The sequence below is a fragment of the Dasypus novemcinctus genome, chromosome 21, assembly GCF_030445035.2.
Source record: "Dasypus novemcinctus isolate mDasNov1 chromosome 21, mDasNov1.1.hap2, whole genome shotgun sequence".
NCBI classification, from domain to species: Eukaryota; Metazoa; Chordata; class Mammalia; order Cingulata; family Dasypodidae; genus Dasypus; species Dasypus novemcinctus.
The window spans coordinates 81,186,257-81,207,314 of record NC_080693.1 but is presented as its reverse complement, the minus strand read 5'-3'; the positions used below and the strand labels follow the sequence as shown (position 1 = coordinate 81,207,314).

The 21,058-nt window shown below is 40.0% G+C and overlaps 1 protein-coding gene across 3 annotated transcripts in view; it reads right to left on the bottom strand.

Moving 5' to 3' along the window:
* Window positions 1–448: 448 nt before the first annotated feature.
* Window positions 449–21,058, bottom strand: part of MFSD11 (major facilitator superfamily domain containing 11) — a 30,541-nt gene continuing 9,931 nt past the window's right edge. For all 3 annotated transcript variants that reach the window (XM_058284788.2, XM_058284787.2, XM_071210825.1), the window contains 6 exons: window positions 20,024–20,064; window positions 14,825–14,890; window positions 13,278–13,403; window positions 3,510–3,684; window positions 2,674–2,809; window positions 449–2,091 (listed from right to left, as the gene is read on the bottom strand). In XM_058284788.2, the coding sequence (XP_058140771.1) occupies window positions 1,927–2,091; window positions 2,674–2,809; window positions 3,510–3,684; window positions 13,278–13,403; window positions 14,825–14,890; window positions 20,024–20,064 (709 nt within the window). In that variant the 3' untranslated portion in view covers window positions 449–1,926. The remainder of the gene's footprint in view (window positions 2,092–2,673; window positions 2,810–3,509; window positions 3,685–13,277; window positions 13,404–14,824; window positions 14,891–20,023; window positions 20,065–21,058) is intronic.

The following is a 21,058-nucleotide window of genomic DNA, read 5'->3' as shown; positions in this document are numbered from 1 at the left end:
CTGGGACTTGCGCTCTGCTTGCCCCTCCCCGGCTTTTCTCCCTGGCGTTCTCTGCTCAAGTGAACTGACATGCTGGAGCTGCCCTGCTTGGAGAGGCCCGTGTAGCAGGGAACAGGGGGTGGCCTCGGCCAACAGCCCCCGAGGAACCGCATCCTGCCCCTGACCATGTGAATGAGCCTGGAGTGTACTCACCGCAGCAGAGCCCTGAGATGATCTTGACTGATAATAATGTACTTAAAGAGATGATAAATCATTTGTATTAATCCTGAAACAGCATTTACAAATTATTTATACAGAATCGACTAAGCCAGCTGAGTTCATCTCAGTTATACGGACACCGAAACTTACAACTTGGGGCTGGGAAGCGTTGTGCTCCACACAAATTTTCCCCAAACACTTTATCTTTCTGACCCCTCGGGGAAATAGATTACTCAAAATCTCAGAGAAATCTGACATGTTTCTGGGTTTATTTTCCTTTTTTTCAGGTTCTTAACTTACAAACAGCCATCGAAAACATTAGTGCATCATATAACAACCAGACTGTGACGCTTTAAGACATCTGCTTGGCCCCCCTCTCGTCATACAACAAGAACTGCACCATTATGAGTGTGTTAAAGAGTCTAGCGGACACAGTTTTAGGACTCCCCACATTTGCCATCAAACCCCTGAAAATCCAGCTCTACTGTACGTCTTCAGATTTGACAGCTAACTATAAAATTTCCAAATTACTAGCAGTTTAAAAAAAATCGGAAACAAGATACTGATTGTCCTCCTGGCTGAATTTACTTTGCCATAAAACTCTTGATTTGAACAGCTAAATGCACATTTATATGAAGTGTCCAGAATAGGCAAACTCATAAAGACAGAAAGTAGACTAGTGGTTGCCAGAGGATGGGAGAAAGGGAGAATGGGAAATGACTGCTGAAGGGTATGGGTTTTCTTTTTGAGGTCATGAAAATGGTCTGAAATTAGACAGTGGTGATGGTTGTACAATCTTATGGATATGCTAAAAACCACTGAATTGTACACTTTAAAATGGTGATTATGGTGTGTGAACTATATCCCAATTAAAAACACTCTTTTCAGTGAGCTCTGATGGAGGAAAGTTAACATTTCCTTTTCAACACCTCCGCAGTACTGGCACTCCATTCCCCAGCACGTGCATGGAATGGCGTCTGCTAGGATAGGGCACGTAAGGGACAGCAGCCTGCTGCCAGAGCTCAGATCTCACCTTCCAGGAAAATCCCTAGCAGAAGTCCTCCCCCAGGAAATGTGTTTTGGGTTAATTTTTTTAATGTGTTTTTTTCTTTTATGGCTATTAGACTCATGTTTTTCAGACTTAAAACAATCTTTACATCACTTTGTAATAATTAATTGGCTACTCTCTGCAATGAACAAGGTAAGAAAACTGAACAAAACATGTAAAGAGAAAGTGCAAATCTTTTAAAGTTAGGATTTCCATTTCAGCATCTCACCATTTATATTACTGTCACTCCCAGACACATTTGTGAGGCAACATATGTTCCCTATTATTACATAGTGAAACATACTCCATACCAGCAAGGATCTCAAACTGACACACAGCCTAGTATTTTAAATCCAGGCAGAATCTTTCGATGAGAACAGGAGGGAGAAGAAAACATTTACATTCCATAACATGATTATAAGAAATCTGAGATGGATGAATTGAAAAGCAACACCTCTGAAGAATTATTATTGACAGAAAAGGTTTCCCTTATTCTACTTCTTTGAAATAGCTAATATCTGTAAACTTAAATACTGACTCTGGCTGATCTGATAGTCTTAACTGATTTTCCACCATGAACATTATCCAAAATAGTGAAACTGAATGACGGCTTCTTCCCCGAGTGCCGCCAGCCGGCTCCATTTCTTGAAGAAGCACACCTCCTCTTGCTGACACCCTCATTAAATACTTCGGTAGTCAGAGCCGCGGGCTACGAAGGCAGCAGCTTCCCATTCCACAGTAAAGAATGAAAGAGTTCCCAAAAATCCAAATATCACCATGAGCAGGAGTTGCCAATGAAGCAGAAGGTAGTTGCTGTAGAAAAATGCCACTGCTGCACAAATGGACTAGGAACAAACAAAAGGACACAAATCACTGAATGTACACAGGTGACTGACAGCTCCAGAATTTCAGCCAAGAGCCCAAGACTCCAACCCAGAGAGTACCTGCTACGGGCATTGCTTGCTGTGCTCTCCACCTGGCTGTGACTCCAGTAATCACTAACTTACAACATGCACCCTAAATTCCCACTGACAGCTGGGAATAATCTAGTCAGTTACAATGTTTGCTATTTAAAACAGCATTTTGTGAAAAACTAGAGTAATAAAATAAAACACAATAATTGGAGGACAAAAAAAACAAAGGGAGAAATACACCTGTATATATTATGATAGAATAGCATCCTAGTATCTAGGGGGGAGATTTCTAATCTAAACCATAGAAACCAAAATGATTTTAAAATCTTTTATATAAGAATGAAAAGTAAAATCACATTGCTCATTGCTTCCTAATTCTAATCACAAGTCCTTTTAAAGGGTATCCCTGACTTTCACTTAGAAACCACGATCCTAGTACCAAAGAAAACAAAGTCAAAGCACTAATAAAAAGGACCCAACTTGGAACACAATCTGTAGGAAAAAAGAGATTACCTGAACAAACTTAAAGACTGCAAAAGCTGGTGCACTGTCTTCAGAATAGAGAAAACCTAAAATGCTAAGCAGTTGAGTGTTGAAGCAGCTGTCTCCAAGGCCCAACAGAAAACTGCAAAAGATGGCAACTTCTTTGCTGAATAAAGAAAATAGTTTAGTATTATTACCAGTATTTGCTAGAGCCATTTAAAATGTAAAAGCACCCCACCCATAAAATTATTTTACTTTCAAGTTTCAAAGGCTACAGAACTAAAACATTGAAATTTCCAAACTAAGCATTTTTGCTAAATTCTTACTCAGACTCACATGCCTTCACATTCTAGCAAACTCTGATCTATTGTTTGGGAAGCAAATACTGTTTTTGGAGCTGGGCTCCCCTTGGATTTGTGGATCTAGGTATGAATGTCTGCATCTATTATGAATATGAAAGTTGAGTGAATCAAAACAACAGCCTCAAGACCTATAAGCAACTCCGTAATAACTCGGCAGCCTACCCAGCTGGCAGATTCTTTCTGACTCCTCTTGGTTCTTCCAGGCCCTAACTTCAGAATATGTCATTGCTCAAAAAGCAGAGATAAAAAACTCAAATCGGATACATCTGTGTTCCTCCATAAATCAAGAAAAATATTTAGTTGGGGGAAAACATTAAAATTCCAAAAATAACTTGGGATTCTCTATGGAGTCCTATTTAAGCTCACTCTGGCTCCACCAACACTTGACAGATGGCCTGATAAAGAGCACAGACTTTTAGAAGAGGATTAACTGCTCCATTTTAAATAGCTAGCCACCCATCACCTCCCACCCTTCTGTACATTACTAGAAAGATGGGACTCTACCTGGATCTGATGTAAGCCATGCTATCGGTTCCTTCAACAGGAGCAATAGGGGCATCCCCAGGCATGTTGAGAAATATTAAGTAAAAAGCTACAAAGTGCACCAGGATGCCCAAGAGCACAACTGGATTTCGACCAAAACGATTATTCTTGCTCAGCAGGCCAAAAAGGCTGCCACCTGTAAAATCAAGATGGCAAAGCATTACCAACCAGGAGCCATGAGTTATAATCAAGGAGGCAAGGAAGAATATCCTTGAATGTTCAATATCTTCAAGAAATCCAATTCTCAGTGCTTGCGGAAGATGATAATGCTGAATAAACACCAACAATTATAACAAATATATCAAGATTGCTCACATTTCTATTCAGTAATGTTCCTGTAGTTGTTCTCTATAAATTATCAGCACCCCAAAAAGCATCCCCTTTGACCTATAGCTTACAACCAAAATGAATAAAAAGGACCCAACTTATTAACTACTGCCATGTTTTTATGAGCTAATGTGTCACACTGAATCCCAAGGCATTTGATGTGACATTTCAGAATTGTGCGTAAGCTTCCAAAGAGGAGTTAAAAAGGCTTATGAAGGCTCAGCTGTGAGAATGGCTTAGTGTGTCTCAATAGCAACATTGTTGGGGTGGGGGTGGTGGGGCTGAATGGGACCTCATATATATATATATATATATATATATATATATATATATATATTTTTTTTTTTTTTTAATGTAACATTTTTACAAAATCAATTAAAAAATAAATAAATTTTAAAAAAGAAAAAAAAATAGCAACATTGGGGAAGCAGCTGTGGCTCAATCAGTTGGACTCCCATCTACCATATGGGAGGCTCTGGGTTCGCATCCCAGGGTCTCCTTGTGAAGGCAAAGCCGGCCCGTGCACCACGGAGAGCTGATGGCCCATGCTCTGCAGAGAGCTGGCACAGTAATATGACACAACAAAAGGCAGACAAGCACATACAGAAAAAAACACGCAGCAAATGGACACAGAGCAGAGACAGCAAAAGAAAAGGAGCAAGCTGCGGGGGGGGGGGGGGGGGGGGCGGATAAGTAAAGAAATCTTTTTTTAAAAATTGCAACACTGGAAGCTAGAAGACAGTGGAGCATTGCCTTCAAAACTCCAAAGGAAAGTGATTTCTACCCTAGAGATCTATACCCAGCTAACCTATAAATCAAATAGGAAGGTAAACAATAAAACATAAAAAAAATTAAAAATCCACTTAGAAAATGGGCAAAAGACATGCAGACATTTCACCAGAGGATATAGAGATGGGAAATAAACATATAAAAAGATGTTCAACATCGTTACCCATTAGAGAAATACAAGTGAAAACCACAATAAGATAGCACTACATACCTATCAGAAAGGCTAATATGGAAAACAGTGACAGCAGCAAATCCTGGCAAGGATCCAGAGAAACTGACCACTCACACATTGCTGTGGGGAATGTAACATGTACTACCACTCTGGAAAAGTTTGGCAGTTCCTTTCAAAACTATAAATGGGCTTATCATATGACCCAGCAATTATATTTTTGGACATTTATCCCAGAGAAATGAAGATGTATTTTCATGCAGGAATTTGTACACAAATGTTCACAGCAGTGTTATCTGTTATAGCCCCAAACTGGAAATGACTTCCCTGGGTGAGTGGTTAAAATGCAGTCCATCCATACCAACGAATACTACTCGGCAATAAAAAGGAATTATTGGGAAGCGGATTTGGCTCAACGGATAAGAGCAACCACCTACCACATGGGAGGTCCACGGCTCAAACCCAGGGCCTCCTGACCCGTGTGATGAGCTGGCCTACGCGCAGTGCTGATGCGCGCAGGGAGTGCCATGCCACAGAGGGGTGTCCTCCATAGGGGAACCCCAAGCGCAAGGAGTGCACCCCATAAGGAGAGCTGCCCAGCGCAAAAGAAGTGCAACCTGCCAGGAGTGGCACTGCACACACGGAGAACTGACGCAGCAAGATGCAACAAAAAGAGACAGATTCCCAGTGCCGCTGACAAGAATATAAGCGGACATAGAAGAACACACAGTGAATGGACACAGAAAGCAAACAACTGGGAGCGGGGCAGGGGGGAGGCAGGGAAGGGAAGAGAAATAAAATAAAAATAAATAAATCTTTAAAAACAAAAAAGGAATTATTGATACACGCAACACCTTGGATGAGCCTCAAATAAATTATGCTGAGTGAAAAAAGCCAAACTCAGAAGAATACATAGTGAAATAGCAGACCATGAAGTAATAGATTAGCGACTGCCAAGGATTAGAGATGGGAATAGTTAGGAGCCTGAGGGTGACTGCACAGCTGAGGATCTTGATTGTGGTGGTCGTTCTGCAAGGCTACCCATGTGACAAAACTGGTCACACAAACGAGTGGGTGTGGAACTGGTGAACTCTAAAGAAGGCCTATAAATTGTACAATTGTCCCTTTCTTGGTTTTGATGTTGTATTGCCATTGTGTGGGTTGTTGGAATGGGGCAGGGGATGGGTAAGGGATATATGGAATTGCCTATGAATCTATAATTATTTCAAAATAAAGCTTTTTAAAGATGTAGATGAAATCAAACCATTTTCAGACATGCAGAGTCTCAACTGTTACCTCCCACACATTTTTTTCTCAAAATAAAGGAGTAAACCAAGAATAAGGACATGGGTTACAGAAAACATGAAACTGGCACAGGGGAGATGGAAATGAAGGATGGGGGTGAAGGGTTATCCCAAGATAACGGCCAGCAGCAGCTGTAGAGGGGAGCTGGTCCAGAGTGGCACCAGGTGCTTCAGAGACAGACAGGTGAGAGTCATCACAGCCATGCCCTCTGCTACTGTGCTCCCTTGATTACCTAATAAAGAAACTAGAGGCTGTGCCAAAATTAAAGAGTAAATCAAGACAGATGACATGAGATCCAGGAAACACGGATGTTGACAGAAAAGCAAAACGGAATTCCTCGCATGACTGTAAAAGAAAAGTCCCAGATTATGCAGCAGGGGCCAGACAGCACCTAGTCCAGAAAAGAGAATGAAAGCACCCAGGAGGGTGCGTCCAAGAAAAAAAATATGGAACTGGCAGACTATTTGATGACTTCTTGGAAAACTGAGAGACTGGTGGACTACTGGAAGGTGTGAGATCTACCCGTGATGGGTATGAAGAGAGCTATGTGGGAAAAAATGTGGGTGTGTATATGTGGGTGAGAAAGAGGATATACATAATTTAAAAATATATATTAACTCCAAAGAAAACAAAGGAAATGTAATAATACCTGCACTGGCATAGTAGTAAACAATAAAAACTCATTTCACCAAAAACTGTAATACTGTGCCTTCAGGGAGCTGGGCCCTGTCCACAGGGACACACTATCAGGTACGCCCTGGAGGAAGCAGCCCTGGCAGGTCTGAGGCATGCAGGGCTGACCAGCACACTTCTCTCAAATAAGACAGATGGTCTCCCAGCCCAAACCAGAGATGCCTGAGCAAAAGAGTAGCTACAGCTACTTAGCTTTTTTCTTTCCCCTCTTGTAGGTAGAAAAGCAACACACACAAAACATGGCTTGTTGGGGGGTGGGGGGAGTGGTGTAGAAGACAAAAGTATACAGAATAAAGAGGGAAAACCATCTTTCATCTCTAAATCCTCCAGTTTGCCAAGTACCCTTCCCAGACCCTTTTCTATATGCTTCCACACAAATACTTAAAATGGTTGCCTTAAAAAATGCACACACACACACATAAAATGCTCTGCAACTTTTTTTTCAGACTTCATGTCCCCTAGACTCTTTTCATGTCAGTGGGTAGGCACCCCCTCATTCTTTCAAATGGCTGCCCATTGCTCCATAGAATAGCTGGACTGTCATTCATTTAACTCGGGGATCATCATGTGTGCCTGTGGAGGCCAGGGACAGAACATACATGAAAGAACCAGAAAAGGTGTGAGACAATCACCACAACCAAGGCCGTGATAAATGGGAACTGCCCCAAGGCCTGGTACTGGGCAGATAATAAGGGGATCAGGGGGATTGGATGGGTAAATTGTGGCAAATCGAGGCGCTCAGTTCCACTCAGTTGTCCCTGGTGGGGCACAGGCCAAGCATCTGAGTGTTAGCACAAAAGGCTGAAAGTCCTAATTTTCAATTGAAATCTCCCTATTTTTAATTGAGAACGAATTCATATTTTGTTATAAAACACTGGCAGGTCATATGAAACATTCTGGCAGGCTGAATTTGGCTTGTGGGCTGATAGCACGCAAGATCTGATTTAACTATTCTTCTACTAATAATACTTAGATTATATCAGCACAAATGATACCAAACAAATGAATATCCACATATGTATCTCTGAGCAATGTGTGTGTACATGTGTGTATATGTGTATTATAGATATGTATATATTTATATAAGATTCTAGAAGTAGAATTGCTGGATAATTTTTTTCTAGATAATCTCTATACATTTTAACTATAACACACTGATCAAAGCCCCCTGGTCATGTCCTCCACCCGCCATCACCAACTGCTGCTCCTCTGAGCTTTGCCACCATAAGCATAATTTCTCTAGGGGCTTCTTCCAGCCAACACCTACCTCTCTTTAAGACACAGTGGTAAGGACCCACTGCAAGTGCTCAAGGCAGCAGAGGAACTGAGAGAAGTGACTTCAGGAGACTTTGGATCCCTGAGCACTCATTTCCCTTGTCATTCCCGTCAATTATCAAGAAAATAGGTCACAAATATTTTCTTGCCCTTTTAAATGAACATTACAAAAGGATTTTTAAAACAAACATATTCTTTCTACATTTAGCAGGAAGTAACAAAAGAATGTAAGCATTTAAAAATAATTCTCAAAAGTTGTTCACAACCAAACAACTGCTAATCTTCAAAAAATCCTGGTGGTAGGAAGATAAAATTTGGTTTAAAAATGACAAGACTTTTTGTTTTATATTTCACAAAGTTTTTTTCCAAAAACTGTCTTTACTTAAAATACTGTTCAAACTCCTCTTTGAAAATTGTCTTCCTGCTTATGTAAGAAAGCCAGTCTCATTTATTTTCTATGTACAGACGATAGATACACACACGCATTTCAACATGATCCCCAACTGGCCCAATCGACTTTGGCCATTCGGGTTAAGAACCCACCTTCAGAGGTCAGGATCTGCCACCGGGAGCTGCACAAACACTGAGCACACAGCAGTGCTGGCTGCAGGTGGCTGATGTGAAGAGAAGCAGATTCATCTGGACGTTGAAGCCACTTCTTTCTTAGCAGCACTTCACTAGTCTACCACGATCCAGTACCAGCAACATGGTGACAAGTTGCTGAGAAAGGAGACAGTCCTTTCCCTGCCATCGCCACTGCAGACTTCAAGCTCTGGTTACTTGGAGCTTGAACTGTTCAAAAAGGCTTCCAGACCAAAAGCCTGCTCAGCAACCCAATTATCCCACTAACGCAATCCTGATTGAGCTGCCCATGAAACACACCTCCAGCATTTCCATCCTCAGAAGTTCCCGGCTACAGACATTCAATGAAAACCTTACCTCCCAATGCAACCTTATCTCCCATTCTGCAGAACATAAATCCCCTGGCTCCATCAAGGCAGCTCCCTGCCTGAGCCTAAAGTTCTCCCCTTCCCTTTAAGTTCCTTCATGCAACCGTTGTTCACAGGAATCCCTCTGGCTACAGAGCTGGAGAATGGGCTAAGGGAAATGAGGCTGGAGGCAGAGAGTCCAAGGAAGTCTATTGTAATAGTCCAGAGAAAACAGCTTAGTGGTTGCCTGCAGCTGGAGTGGGAGGGGATTGAAAGGAATTGGGGAATGATTGCTAATGGGTCCAAGGTTTCTTTTTGGAGTGATAAAAACATTCTAAAATCAGATTATGATGATGGTTGCACAATGCTCTGAATATACTAAAAGACACTGAACCCGGACACTTTAAAAGGGTGAATTATATTGAACATCTAAGTCAAGCTATTAAAAAAAAAACTGCCCAGAACTGTCAAAGATGTGAGAATGAACAAACACATTAAAATGATTATTGTAACTATATTTCACATGTTCAAAAAGTTAAGTGGAGACATGGAAGACTTAAAAAAAACACAAGAAACACCCAAATCAAAGTTCTAGAGTGGAAAGAAAAGTACAATGTATGAGATGAAAAATACACTGGGTAGGATTAACAGTTGATTAGATGTGTAGAAGAAAAGATTAGTGAACTAATCCAAACTACCCAAGGTGAAACAGAATTTTAAACATCAATAAAGGATCCACCGGTGAGCTGTAGGACAACTTCAAGTCATAACTGGAGGCTTAGAAGGAAGAGGGAGGTGTATGATACACCCTGACTCCACAGGAAGAAGACACCGGAGTTTGAGACCATCCCAGATCTCACCCTATGTGTCTCTTCTTTTGGATCTTTCTTATCTGTATCATTTTTCCTATAATTAAGGATCATGCCTTCCTGATTTCATTGACTCCTTCCTTGTGAATTACAAATCTGAGGAGAGTGAGAACCCCCAATCTGTAGCCAGCTGATCAGAGTGTGGACTGGGAACTCCCAAACCCACAGCTGGTGTCTGAAGTGAGAGCAGTCTTGTGGGAACTGTCCCCTTAACCAGTGGACTTGGCCTAATTTCAGGTAGAGTTAGAATTGCAGAAAATATATAAAAAAGAAATAATCGCCAAAATTTTTCCAAATTTATAAAAACCATAAATCCATAGATGTTAAGAAACTAAATAAACACCAAGCACAAGAAACATGAAGAAAATTATACCAAACCATATCCTAATCAAATTCTTCAAAACCACTGAAAAAGAGAAAAATCTTAAAAGCAGAAGACAGTAGGATATAAAACTTAACATAGGCAAATCAACAGCCCCATATACATAAATAACAATCCTCTAGCAGATACAGTGAGAAAACTCCATTTGCAATAGACACAAAAAAGATAAAAGTATTTAGGAATAGACTTAATAAGAAATATTCAAAACCTATATGAGAAAAACTATAAAGCACACCTGAAAGCAATAAAAGCAGACTTCAACAATTGGAAAACCATCCTATTCTGGGTTATGGCGTCTTAAGATCATCACGATGTCAGATGTAAATTAATTTATAAATTTAATGTGATCCCAATAAAAATTCCACTGAACTTTTTTTTCTTATGGAACTAGACAAATTGATCCTAAATGAACTCTATTTTCCGATATGGAAAAATAAACATAACTAGGAAAACACTAAGAAGAAGCTCTAAAGGGGAGTAGCCCTACCTGAGAATAAAACCTACTCCAAAGACCTCTGTAATTAAAACAGTGTGGTACTGGCACATGAACGGATAGACAGATCAATGAATGGAAGAGAAAACCCAGAGACAGAATCACTTACATACAAAAATCGAGTATATGATAAAGGTGGTGTCCCAAATCACGGAGGCAAATATAGTGTTTCTTAATAAATGGTGTTGAGACAACTGGAAAATTTGGAAAAAATAGAATTAGATACATTCCTCATACCACACACAAGAACAAATTCTAAGTAAATCAGAGATCTAAATATAAAAAATACAATTATACTGTACAAATATTGGAATATGGGCTAAATTCCTCCTTAATCTCAGTATTAGGAAAAGCTTTCTAACTATAACTCAAAACCCAGAGGCAATAAAAATAAAAGATCAGTAAATATGACATGAAAATTAAAAACAGGCAGAATTCAGCAAAAAAAAAAAAAAGGGCAAAAAAGCACTATAAGCAAAGTCTAAAGATAAAGATAAATAGGAGAAAATATCCACAAAATATAGCACAGGAAAAGGGCCAACAAACCCTTAATTTTATAAAAAACTTTTAAAAGTTGAGAAAAGTACTACAAATCTTATAGAAAAATGGGGGGAAAGACATGAACAGAAAATTCACACATGCATACACAATGCTCAGCTTCATTCATAAGAGAAATGCAAATAAAAATGATACTGAGATACCATGTCTTACATGGTTACAAAACATTGGGGGTGAGAAGTACTGTATTTAAAAATGTCAATATCATAAAAGACAAACTGTGGAAATGTTCCAGATTACAGGCTACAGAGGCACAATAAACAAATATAGTACCTGACCCAAGAATGAAACTTGTACAGGGATGGGAAAAGATGCTATAAAGGACACTATAAGATGTACAGTAGATTATTGTAGCAATATAAAATGTCGAAGTTCATAAGTGTACTGTAGAATGTAAAAGAATACTCTTATTCTTAGAAAATATATATGGAAATATTTGGGGGTAAAGGGCCATGACGTATATAACTTACCAAGCAATTCAGAAAAAAATCATAAACACATATTCGAGAGAGAGAGTCACAGAGAGCAAGAGTGAGAACAAATGAGAGAGTAAATAGGGTAAAATGTTAACAATAGGTGAATACATCCTGTAAAGGATACCCAGGTATTTCTTGTACCATTTTTAGTTTCACAATTTCTTGTAAAATAGCAAATAAAAAAAACAATGAAACAAGCTCCTACTAAATGGTACAGTGAGTTTCCCCACACTGGCAGTCTACAGGCAGAGACTAAATGACCATTTACCAGCAGATTCTCCCTGCCTGATCTCATCCTTGGCCATGGCTTCGCCCACCACTTACAGGCCGACGACTCCCACAACGAATCTCTAGAACACATGTCCTTCTGAGCAGCCACCCTGCATTTCCCACTGGACACATCTCCACTTGGATACCTTCTTGGCACTTCAACATGTTCAAAATCTCACTTTTTCCAGCATATTTAATTATTTATTGAAGGCCTAATAGATGCAAGGTGCTTTCCAGGTGTTGGCAATAAACCAGAGAACAAAAAAACAAAGCCTGCTTTCTCCATATCCTATCACTGACCAACATTTTATGTTCCCTATGTTTTTTTATTGTCTGTGTTCTTCCACAAGAAAATAAGCTCCATGTGGGCAGAGAATTTTGTTTGCTTTGTTCATACAATGACACACAATAAATATTTTTAAATCAAGTCCTCCTAATCTAATATCCAATCTATGTCAGGTATTTAACAAACCTTTGTTGAAAACAAAACCAGAAAGATTGAGGTGATGACAGCACAACTCTGTGAAGAAAATGAGAGCCACTGAGTGTACGCTTCGGATAGATTCTAACAAGGCATGGGACTGTGTAACATAGTGAACCATGTGGTAGAAGATGAACTGTGGTTAACAGTACAAATCTGAGTGTTCTCTCATAAACTACAGCAAAAGTACAATATTAATACATAAAATCAATAATGGGGGTGTATAGAAAAATATACCAAATGTAAGTTAATGGACCATAGTTAATGGTAATAGTCTGATGATGTTCTTTCATAATCTGTAACAAATGCTCCACAACAATGCAAGGTATTGGTGGACAGGTGATGTGTGAGAATTCTGCACATTACGCATGATTGTTTTGAATGCTCACAATTTCTCTAATAAAAAAATAAATATTTAAAAAAGAAAAAAAACAGAAAGAAAGGAATTCCAATACACTCTAAGTATATCAAGGGGAAAATCGGGGAAAGGCTACATGTTTTCTTATTTATGGTTTTGTCTGTAAATTACTTGACAAATGTTTTATAATTTAATTAGAATAGTGATAATAGAAAAAGATACTGGCTTGGGTGAAAACAAGCAGAGGAAATAGAAGAAATTTAAGGACAGAGAAGTGAAATACATGTAAAAGCGCCAATATAGCTATAACAAGTTGATTTTTTTAAAATGCAAAGTCTTTTTTTTTATAACCAACCTAAAATTTCTCCAATGCCTATGAAAATGCCAGAAAGTCCGATGAGACTTTTCTCTTCTGTTCCAAACTTATTTACAGCACCAATGCACGTTCCATATACACCAGAGAAGAAAGTCAATTCCAAACCTTTAGGAAAAAAATAAGATTTAAATTAATTATACATTCACATTCTCCTTTTCCTATTTTTTCTACATGACTAGCAGTATTTAAGTTATATACACAAGATAAAATTCCTAATTCTTTCAGGCTGAAATATGACTACCCAAGCAGAGTATAATTTTATGCTGCAAAACTGACGAAATGGTATCAGCCACAGTTGCAGCACATTTCTTTTCTTTTTTTAGGAGGTACTGAGGATTGGACCCAGGACCTTGTATGGCAGAGGCAGGCGCTCAACCACTAAACTATATCCACTCTCCTAGTCGCAGCACATTTGAGATAAAAATATACAACTCAAATAAACATAGATACCATGTTAAAAACTGTCATCTCTGTGTGTGTGGCAGGCGGAAGGGCACAGGGCTAATTAACATAAACTGGTTAAGGACTAGAGTGCTCACTATCCCAGAGAAGGGAAATCTATATTCTCCACGGTTGCTTAAAGGCAGCAGAATGCCTAAATTCAACCTTTTTTCCTAGGGAAAGAGAATCCCAACATATAAATAAGGGTAAAGCAGTAGAGAACTTTGGTTCCTTAACGGAACAAAACCTTAATTAAGACTTACAAACATGTTTAATGCTTATTCTATTTCTCCCAAAAATATGTTGTACCTATGAGGCACATAAAGACCGAAGTCATAAGTGGCATATTGCAGCACCTCTGAAAGGATCTAAATCGATTTCCTGATGAGAAGTTCTTAAGCCCTCAGTGTTCCATCCATTACCACATTATATTAGCATACCACAGAGTGGATATTACCTTAATCCAAGTCATGTTATAGAGAACCATTCATGGTTATTTTCTGCAGTGCCCCAGGATGCCCTAAGATGACTATGTATTTAGGGGAACTAGTTTCCAAGAATGGTCCACATGAATCTTGCCTCCCGGTTTCCATGGCTTAGTGTTGGATCCTCCCTCTCTGAATGGGGCTGGCCCTCTGACTTGCTTTAACCAGCAGAACGCAGAGGAGTTGATGCCTGGCCTGTCCCAGACTTAAGCTTTAAGCAAAGCCTGGGAGTTTCCCCTTTTGTTCCTTGAGGAGCGCTTAGCCACTGTGTAAGAAGCCTGGCTACCCTGCCGGGTCACAAAGAGGGGAGCAGGCAGGGAGGATCACCCAGACGGGCTGAGGCCCAGGGACTACATGGGGAGAGCGAGACCCAGCCTAGCCACCGACTCCATCAAGGCACAAGACATGGGAACAAAACTATCACGGAAGTTCTAGCCACAGCAAGAACCGATGGTAGCAAGAAGAGATCCCGACTGAGACCACCCTGCTAAGTCCAAGTCAGTTTACAAAATTCTGAGCAATAATAATATGGCTGTTGTTTTAAACCCTTATTGTCATTATGCAGCAATAGGAAAACAAAACAGTCGTGAATTCCATCACCTGTATAAGCAGTGGTTATACTAAGAAAGAGCATCTCTTTGGTGACACACAACTTCAGAGACTTTTCTGCAAAAAAAGAAAAAAATTAGGAGTACTTAGCTGAATTTGAATCAATCAAATAAAAACTCTAAAGTATTTCCTCAACCAAAATGCTCCTTGTCAGTAATGCCTGTAAGCTAATATACTGAGACAGAGTTAATGATTCACATTAAAATGCATAAGGGATGAACTAAATTGGCCCTATAAATAAAATATTTATTTCAACTGCTTAAAGCTATTCTAGAAGTGTACCTTCTCCAACACATTCTCTAGCTCTTAAGCAACAGGAAAAGGGAGCAGGAGAGAGAATGAAACAAAACAAAAGAATATGTCAAGAAATACAATAAAAGAAATACAAGAGAGCCCACATCTGGCAAATGCTAACTTCCCTAAGGAATTACCATGGGACAGCTTTCAGACTAGACTCAAGACTAGAATCACTGGGGTAGCTTTTTAACCACAAGAAGTGAGGGCACCACTTCCCAGACTGCCAAGTGTGGATCTGAAGGCTGAACGGTTAATTTTGCATATTGATTTATTACTGTGATCACTTTAATATCTGTTTTTACACTGTTCTGTCTAGTTGAAATCTGCAGTGGAAAATGTATTTCTAAAAACAATGCATTTTAAATTAGCTGTCTTTTTGAACATGCTCACATTTCATAATTTAAGGACCACTATTATCTAACATACTAGTGGGTCCAGGTTTTAATTCTTAGTCCACTGCTAATCACAAAACTTACATAAGTCAAAAACATCCTGCCCTCATTGTCTCTATATGCAAAAGAGGATACTTTTTTCATCTAATTTCACTGAAATATATTAAGAATAAATGTAATAAGATATTTTCACAGTCATTTCCATGTATTTCCAGAAAAAAATATCAAAGTTTAAAACAACAATTTTTAATTAAGAAAACTTACTACAAAGCAGGTTTGTTTTAGAACAGAGGATTTAGATAACAAAAAGAAAACTTAGTACACAATCTGTTTGCAAAAATTGATAAGCCAATCCTACTGTTCGTATGGAAATTCAAGGGATATACGACAGTCAAAACAATCTTGTAAAAAAAAAGTTGGAAGACCCACACATTCTGATTTCAAAACTTAAAATAATCATTACACCATAGTACTGGCATAATTATAGATCTATGCCTAGAAATAAACCCTCACATTAACAACTAAGCCTCAGAAAGAATGGCCAAGATAATTCAATGGGAAAAGAATGGTCTTTTCAACAAATGATGCTGGAACGACTATATACCCATGTGCAAAAGAATGATGTTGGATCCCTTTTTAATACCATATACAAAACAGAGCTCAAAATGGATTGTGAAACTCAACATAAGAGCTAAAACTATACGGGAAACGGACTTGCCCCAGTGGTTAGGGCGTCTGTCTACCACATGGGAGGTCCGCGGTTCAAACCCCGGGCCTCCTTGACTCATGTGGAGCTGGCCCATGCGCAGCGCTGATGCGCGCAAGGAGTGCCGTGCCACTCAGGGGTGTCCCCCGCGTAGGGGAGCCCCACGCGCAAGGAGTGCACCCCATAAGGAGAGCTGCCCAGCGCAAAAGAAAGTTCAGCCAGCCCAGGAATGGCACTGCACACACGGAGAACTGACGCAGCAAGATGATGCAACTAAAAGAGACAAAGATTCCTGTGCCACTGACAACAACAGAAATGGACAAAAAAGAACACACAGTAAATGGACACAGAGAACAGACAATTGGGGGGGGATAAGAGAAATAAATAAAAATAAATCTTTTAAAAAAAAAAAGAGCTAAAACCATAAAACTCTTAGGAGTAAATCTTCATGACCAAAAGCAAAAACACAAGAAAAAAATTAATTTGACTTCATCAAAATAAAAAATATTTGTACTTCAGAGGACACTACTGAGAAAGTGGAATAAAAACCTACAAAATGAGAGAAAATATTTGCTTATCATATATATGCAAGGAACTTTGAGCTAGCATATATAAAGAACTTTTACAACTCAATATTAAAAAGACAAAACAATTTAAAAATGGGCAAAATGTCCAAACCTTTCTTTAAAGGTGGATATATACAAATGGCCGATAAGCACATGAAGACATGCTCCACATCATTAGCCATCAGGGAAATGCGTATCGAAACCACAGTGAAGACACTACTTCACACCCACTGGGATGGCTATGGCAAAAAGACACACACGTTGGCGAGGATGTGGAGACACTGGAACCCTCATATATTGCCAGTGGGGATGTAAAATGGTGCAGACACTTTGGAAAACAGTCTAGCAGGTTCCTCCAAAGATTAAACATAAAGATATCATATGACCAGGCAATTCCACACCTAGGTATACACCCAAGAGAAATGAAAACACAGGTCCAAACAAAAACCTGTACACCAATATTCATAGTGGCATTAGTCCTAATATCTACACAATATGGAAGAAACTTGCAGCCATTATGCTGAGAAGCCAGCCACTAAAGACCACATATTGTAAGATCCATTTATAGGAAATGTCTGGAATATGTAAATCTATAGAAACAGAAAGTAGATATGTGGTTGCCTAGGGCTGGGAGGCTGGGGGGTGGGAGCTTTGGTGGGTAAAGGCGGGTAACTACAAATGGGTATGGGGTTTGGTTTTGGGATGATGAAAATGTTCTAAAATAGATTGTGGTGATGGTTGCACAACTCTGTGAATACAAAAAACCACTGAATTGTACACTTTAACTGGGTGAATTTTATGGTATGTGAATTATCTCAATAAAGCTGTCATAGCATAATCAACACCTTAATGATCTCCTCCCAGGCTTTTTGGATGCTTTCTGTTTTCTGTTTGTTACAAAAACAAATTCCAGATTGTGGGAAGATGGCAGGAGTAGAAGCTCCAGGAGTCAGTCCCTACACCAGAACAATTGTGAAACAGGCAAGAACTGCCTGAATCAACTATTCCAAAAACTCTGGAATCCAACCGAACAGGGTACAGCAAGCACTCAGGGAGGAGCGGGAGGAAAGGGCTGGTTCCTTACGGTAAAGACCAGTAAACTGCTCTCTAAGTGCAGCAGTTACTGTCACCCAGCCCCCACTCTTATGGCAGGCACAGTGATCTCTGGCCCCTACCATATAGGAGGTCCAGCGTTCAAACCCAGGGCCTCCTGGCCTGTGTGGTGAGCTGGCCCATGCGCAGTGCTACCGCACGCAAGGAATTGCATGCCATGCAGGGGTGTCCCCCACATAGGGAGCTCCACGCACAAGGAGTACACCCCACAAGGAGAGCTACCCTGCATGAAAAAAGGAGTGACGCTGCACACACGGAGAGCTGACGCAGCAAGATGACCCAACAAAAAGAGACACAGATTCCCAGTGCCACCAAGAATGCAAGCAGACACAGAAGAACACACGGCGAATGGACACAAAAGAGCAGTCAACAGGGGGACGGGGGGTTGAAAGAAATAAAATAAATCTTAAAAAAAAAAAAAAGAAATAATTGAGGTGGACAGCTACTACTCCTGGGAAGTAGAGGGAGCGAAAGTAGAGGGAACATTCAAACTCCTGTAAAGAATGGAACTCTTAAGGCCATGAGCAAGCACAAGCCCAGGACAAGACACAGGCCCAGAAAAGACAGGGAGGACCCTGCGCTTGGCCTTCGCCTTGGGCACACCTTCCTGCTAGGAGTGCTGACACTCAGAATATCTCTGTCATATCACCAGCTGGTTACATGCGCAAGAAACAGAATCTCAAGGAATAGGGCGGCGGACTTGGCCCAGTGGTTAGGGTGTCCGTCTACCACATGGGAGGTCCACGGTTCAAACCCCGGGCCTCCTTGACCTGTATGGAGCTGGCCCATGCACAGTGTAAGGAGAGCCGCCCAGCACCAAAGAAAGTGCAACCTGCCTAAGAATGGCACTGCCCACACGGAGAAATGGCACGAGATGATGCAGTAAAAAGAAACACAGATTCCCGTGCCACTGACAACAACAGAAGTGGACAAAGAAGACGCAGCAAATAGACACAGAGAACAGACAACCGGGGAGGCGGGGGGAAGGGAGAGAAATAAATAAATAAATAAATCTTTTAAAAAAAAAAAAAGAATCTCAAGGAATAAATCCCAGACTTAACAAGTGAACACTTTGTTGTACAGTATGCAACGAAGGCTTACAAGACAAAGAAACAGGAAATGATGGCCCATCCGAAGGCAGAGGATACAAATCCAGAAAATATCAACAAAGATGACCAGTCTGTGAACTACACTTTGCCCAGTAAGACAAAGACTTTAAAAACACAGTCTTCAATATTCTTAATGAGATGAAGGAAAATACAGAGAAAAAACTACAGGATATCAGGAAACAATGAACTTACTGAAAGAATGGGGCCCCTCAAAGCTGCTTCCCATTTGGGAGACACAGAGAGCAACGGGGGGGGGGGGGGGGGGCGGGGTGGATAAATTAATTAAAAAAAGAGTAATTTAGTCACTCTCTCACAGGAAAATGAAGAAGCAACATGAGCATTTGGTAGAAGCAAAGAATTGGCCAGTATCAGGCCTCCCTGGAATAGAAGCCATGCTGCCTGTTTCTTTAGAAACCCCAGAATGACTGTATTAAGAATTGCTGTTTCTGTGTGTCAGACAGTTTGTGCTAAAATCCCTGCTCAGCCATGTGCTAGCTGGTTGACCTTGGGTAAATCGGGGAATTTCTCTAGGCCTCTGTATTCTCTTCTGTAAAATGGAGAAAATGACAGGTGTATACTGTGAATACTCCTAGAAAAGCTGTGAGAATCCTCTCACTAAATGAGGATGACTGTTCTCACAAGCTGTTCTGAGAAGTGAGAAGAAATATGCTCTTCAGGGTCCAAAGGAAATGGTCCCATCTGTCTTTACTTCCTCAATTACCCTCCCAGTAAACTCCCAACTCTAGAGATAACCTCAGTTCTTTGCAGCCTCTTCACATCTCCCTCCTATACCCACATAGATTGGGGGGGTCTATGACCACCCATCCCTCACACCCACCCACGTGACAGACATTTACTGAGAAGGTGAACACATTTCAGAGCAGCGTACCTGGAAAAATGAAAATACTGGACTATCGTCAATCCAAAGTTACCAGGGAAAAGGGGAAAGGCAAATGCCGAAGTTGTTCCTGAACAGTTCTTGCATTTCAGATACAGAAAATACTTACTAAATGCATCTACTGCCTTTGTCATATTGCTCTGGGCAGACCTGATTTAAAAAAAGAAAGAAAGAAAAGGTTGTTTTATCCCTTCTGAAAATTGAACAGAGAACAAAAATACAATATCACATTTTCATTTAAGTTTGCAGAAGCTCTGTCCTCTACATGGTCTAGCAAATATTCCTACTGTCCCTCCATGCTCCTTGCTTCAACGTTTCCCTTGCTTCAGAGAACTCGTTCAAGTGCCACCCAGGTGGCTCTTTGGTCTTAACAATGGGAAACAAATCTTTTATGTGGAATTTATTGCACATATTCATGTGTCCTTTCCAGGTGTGATGCTTCAGGAAGGAGAGAAATGTTTTCTACCCTGCTATTTTCAAACAGTAAAAACAAATTTCTGGGTACTCAATTTGCCAGCACCCTGACTACATAAAAAGCAAGTTCTTCAGCTTTCAAACTGCTTAAAATGTTTACAGCTGGCCATTATGTGGCTGGGATGCAGTATGTTCTACCAGTTAAAAACACAGGCTTCGCAGTAAGAGTCTGGGTTTGAATCCTGATTTTGCCACTTATTAATTGTGTGATTATAGACAAATTGTTCATCTCCCTGAGTTTCCCCATTTGTAAAATAGGGGTTTTGTGAATTTGAGGGATTTTAATAAGGATTAAATGAGATAACATACTTGAAGTGTAGCTGCTATAAGGTTATGGTGAGAAAATGCTTTTTAAAGATCCCATCTATTAACCTGCCAGCCAAGTCTACTTATCCTTTATTCTTAAATGACACTGTTTTCAAAGAACAAAAAATAAAAATGTAATGGAGATCCAGTTCACTTAAGAAATAAATAAATCACTGATACAAATAAAAGGAGTACATTCTAACCAATAGGAAAACTTTTTTCCTCACCACAAAAATGAATGCGTTCCTGGAAGCAAATGCTATTCAGTCTCCGTTAATTGGTAGTAACCTCATCTTGAACTTGGAGAAGATCTGATTTAGAGATCCAATATTTTACCCTTCAGGTCCTAAATAAGTAGGAACTG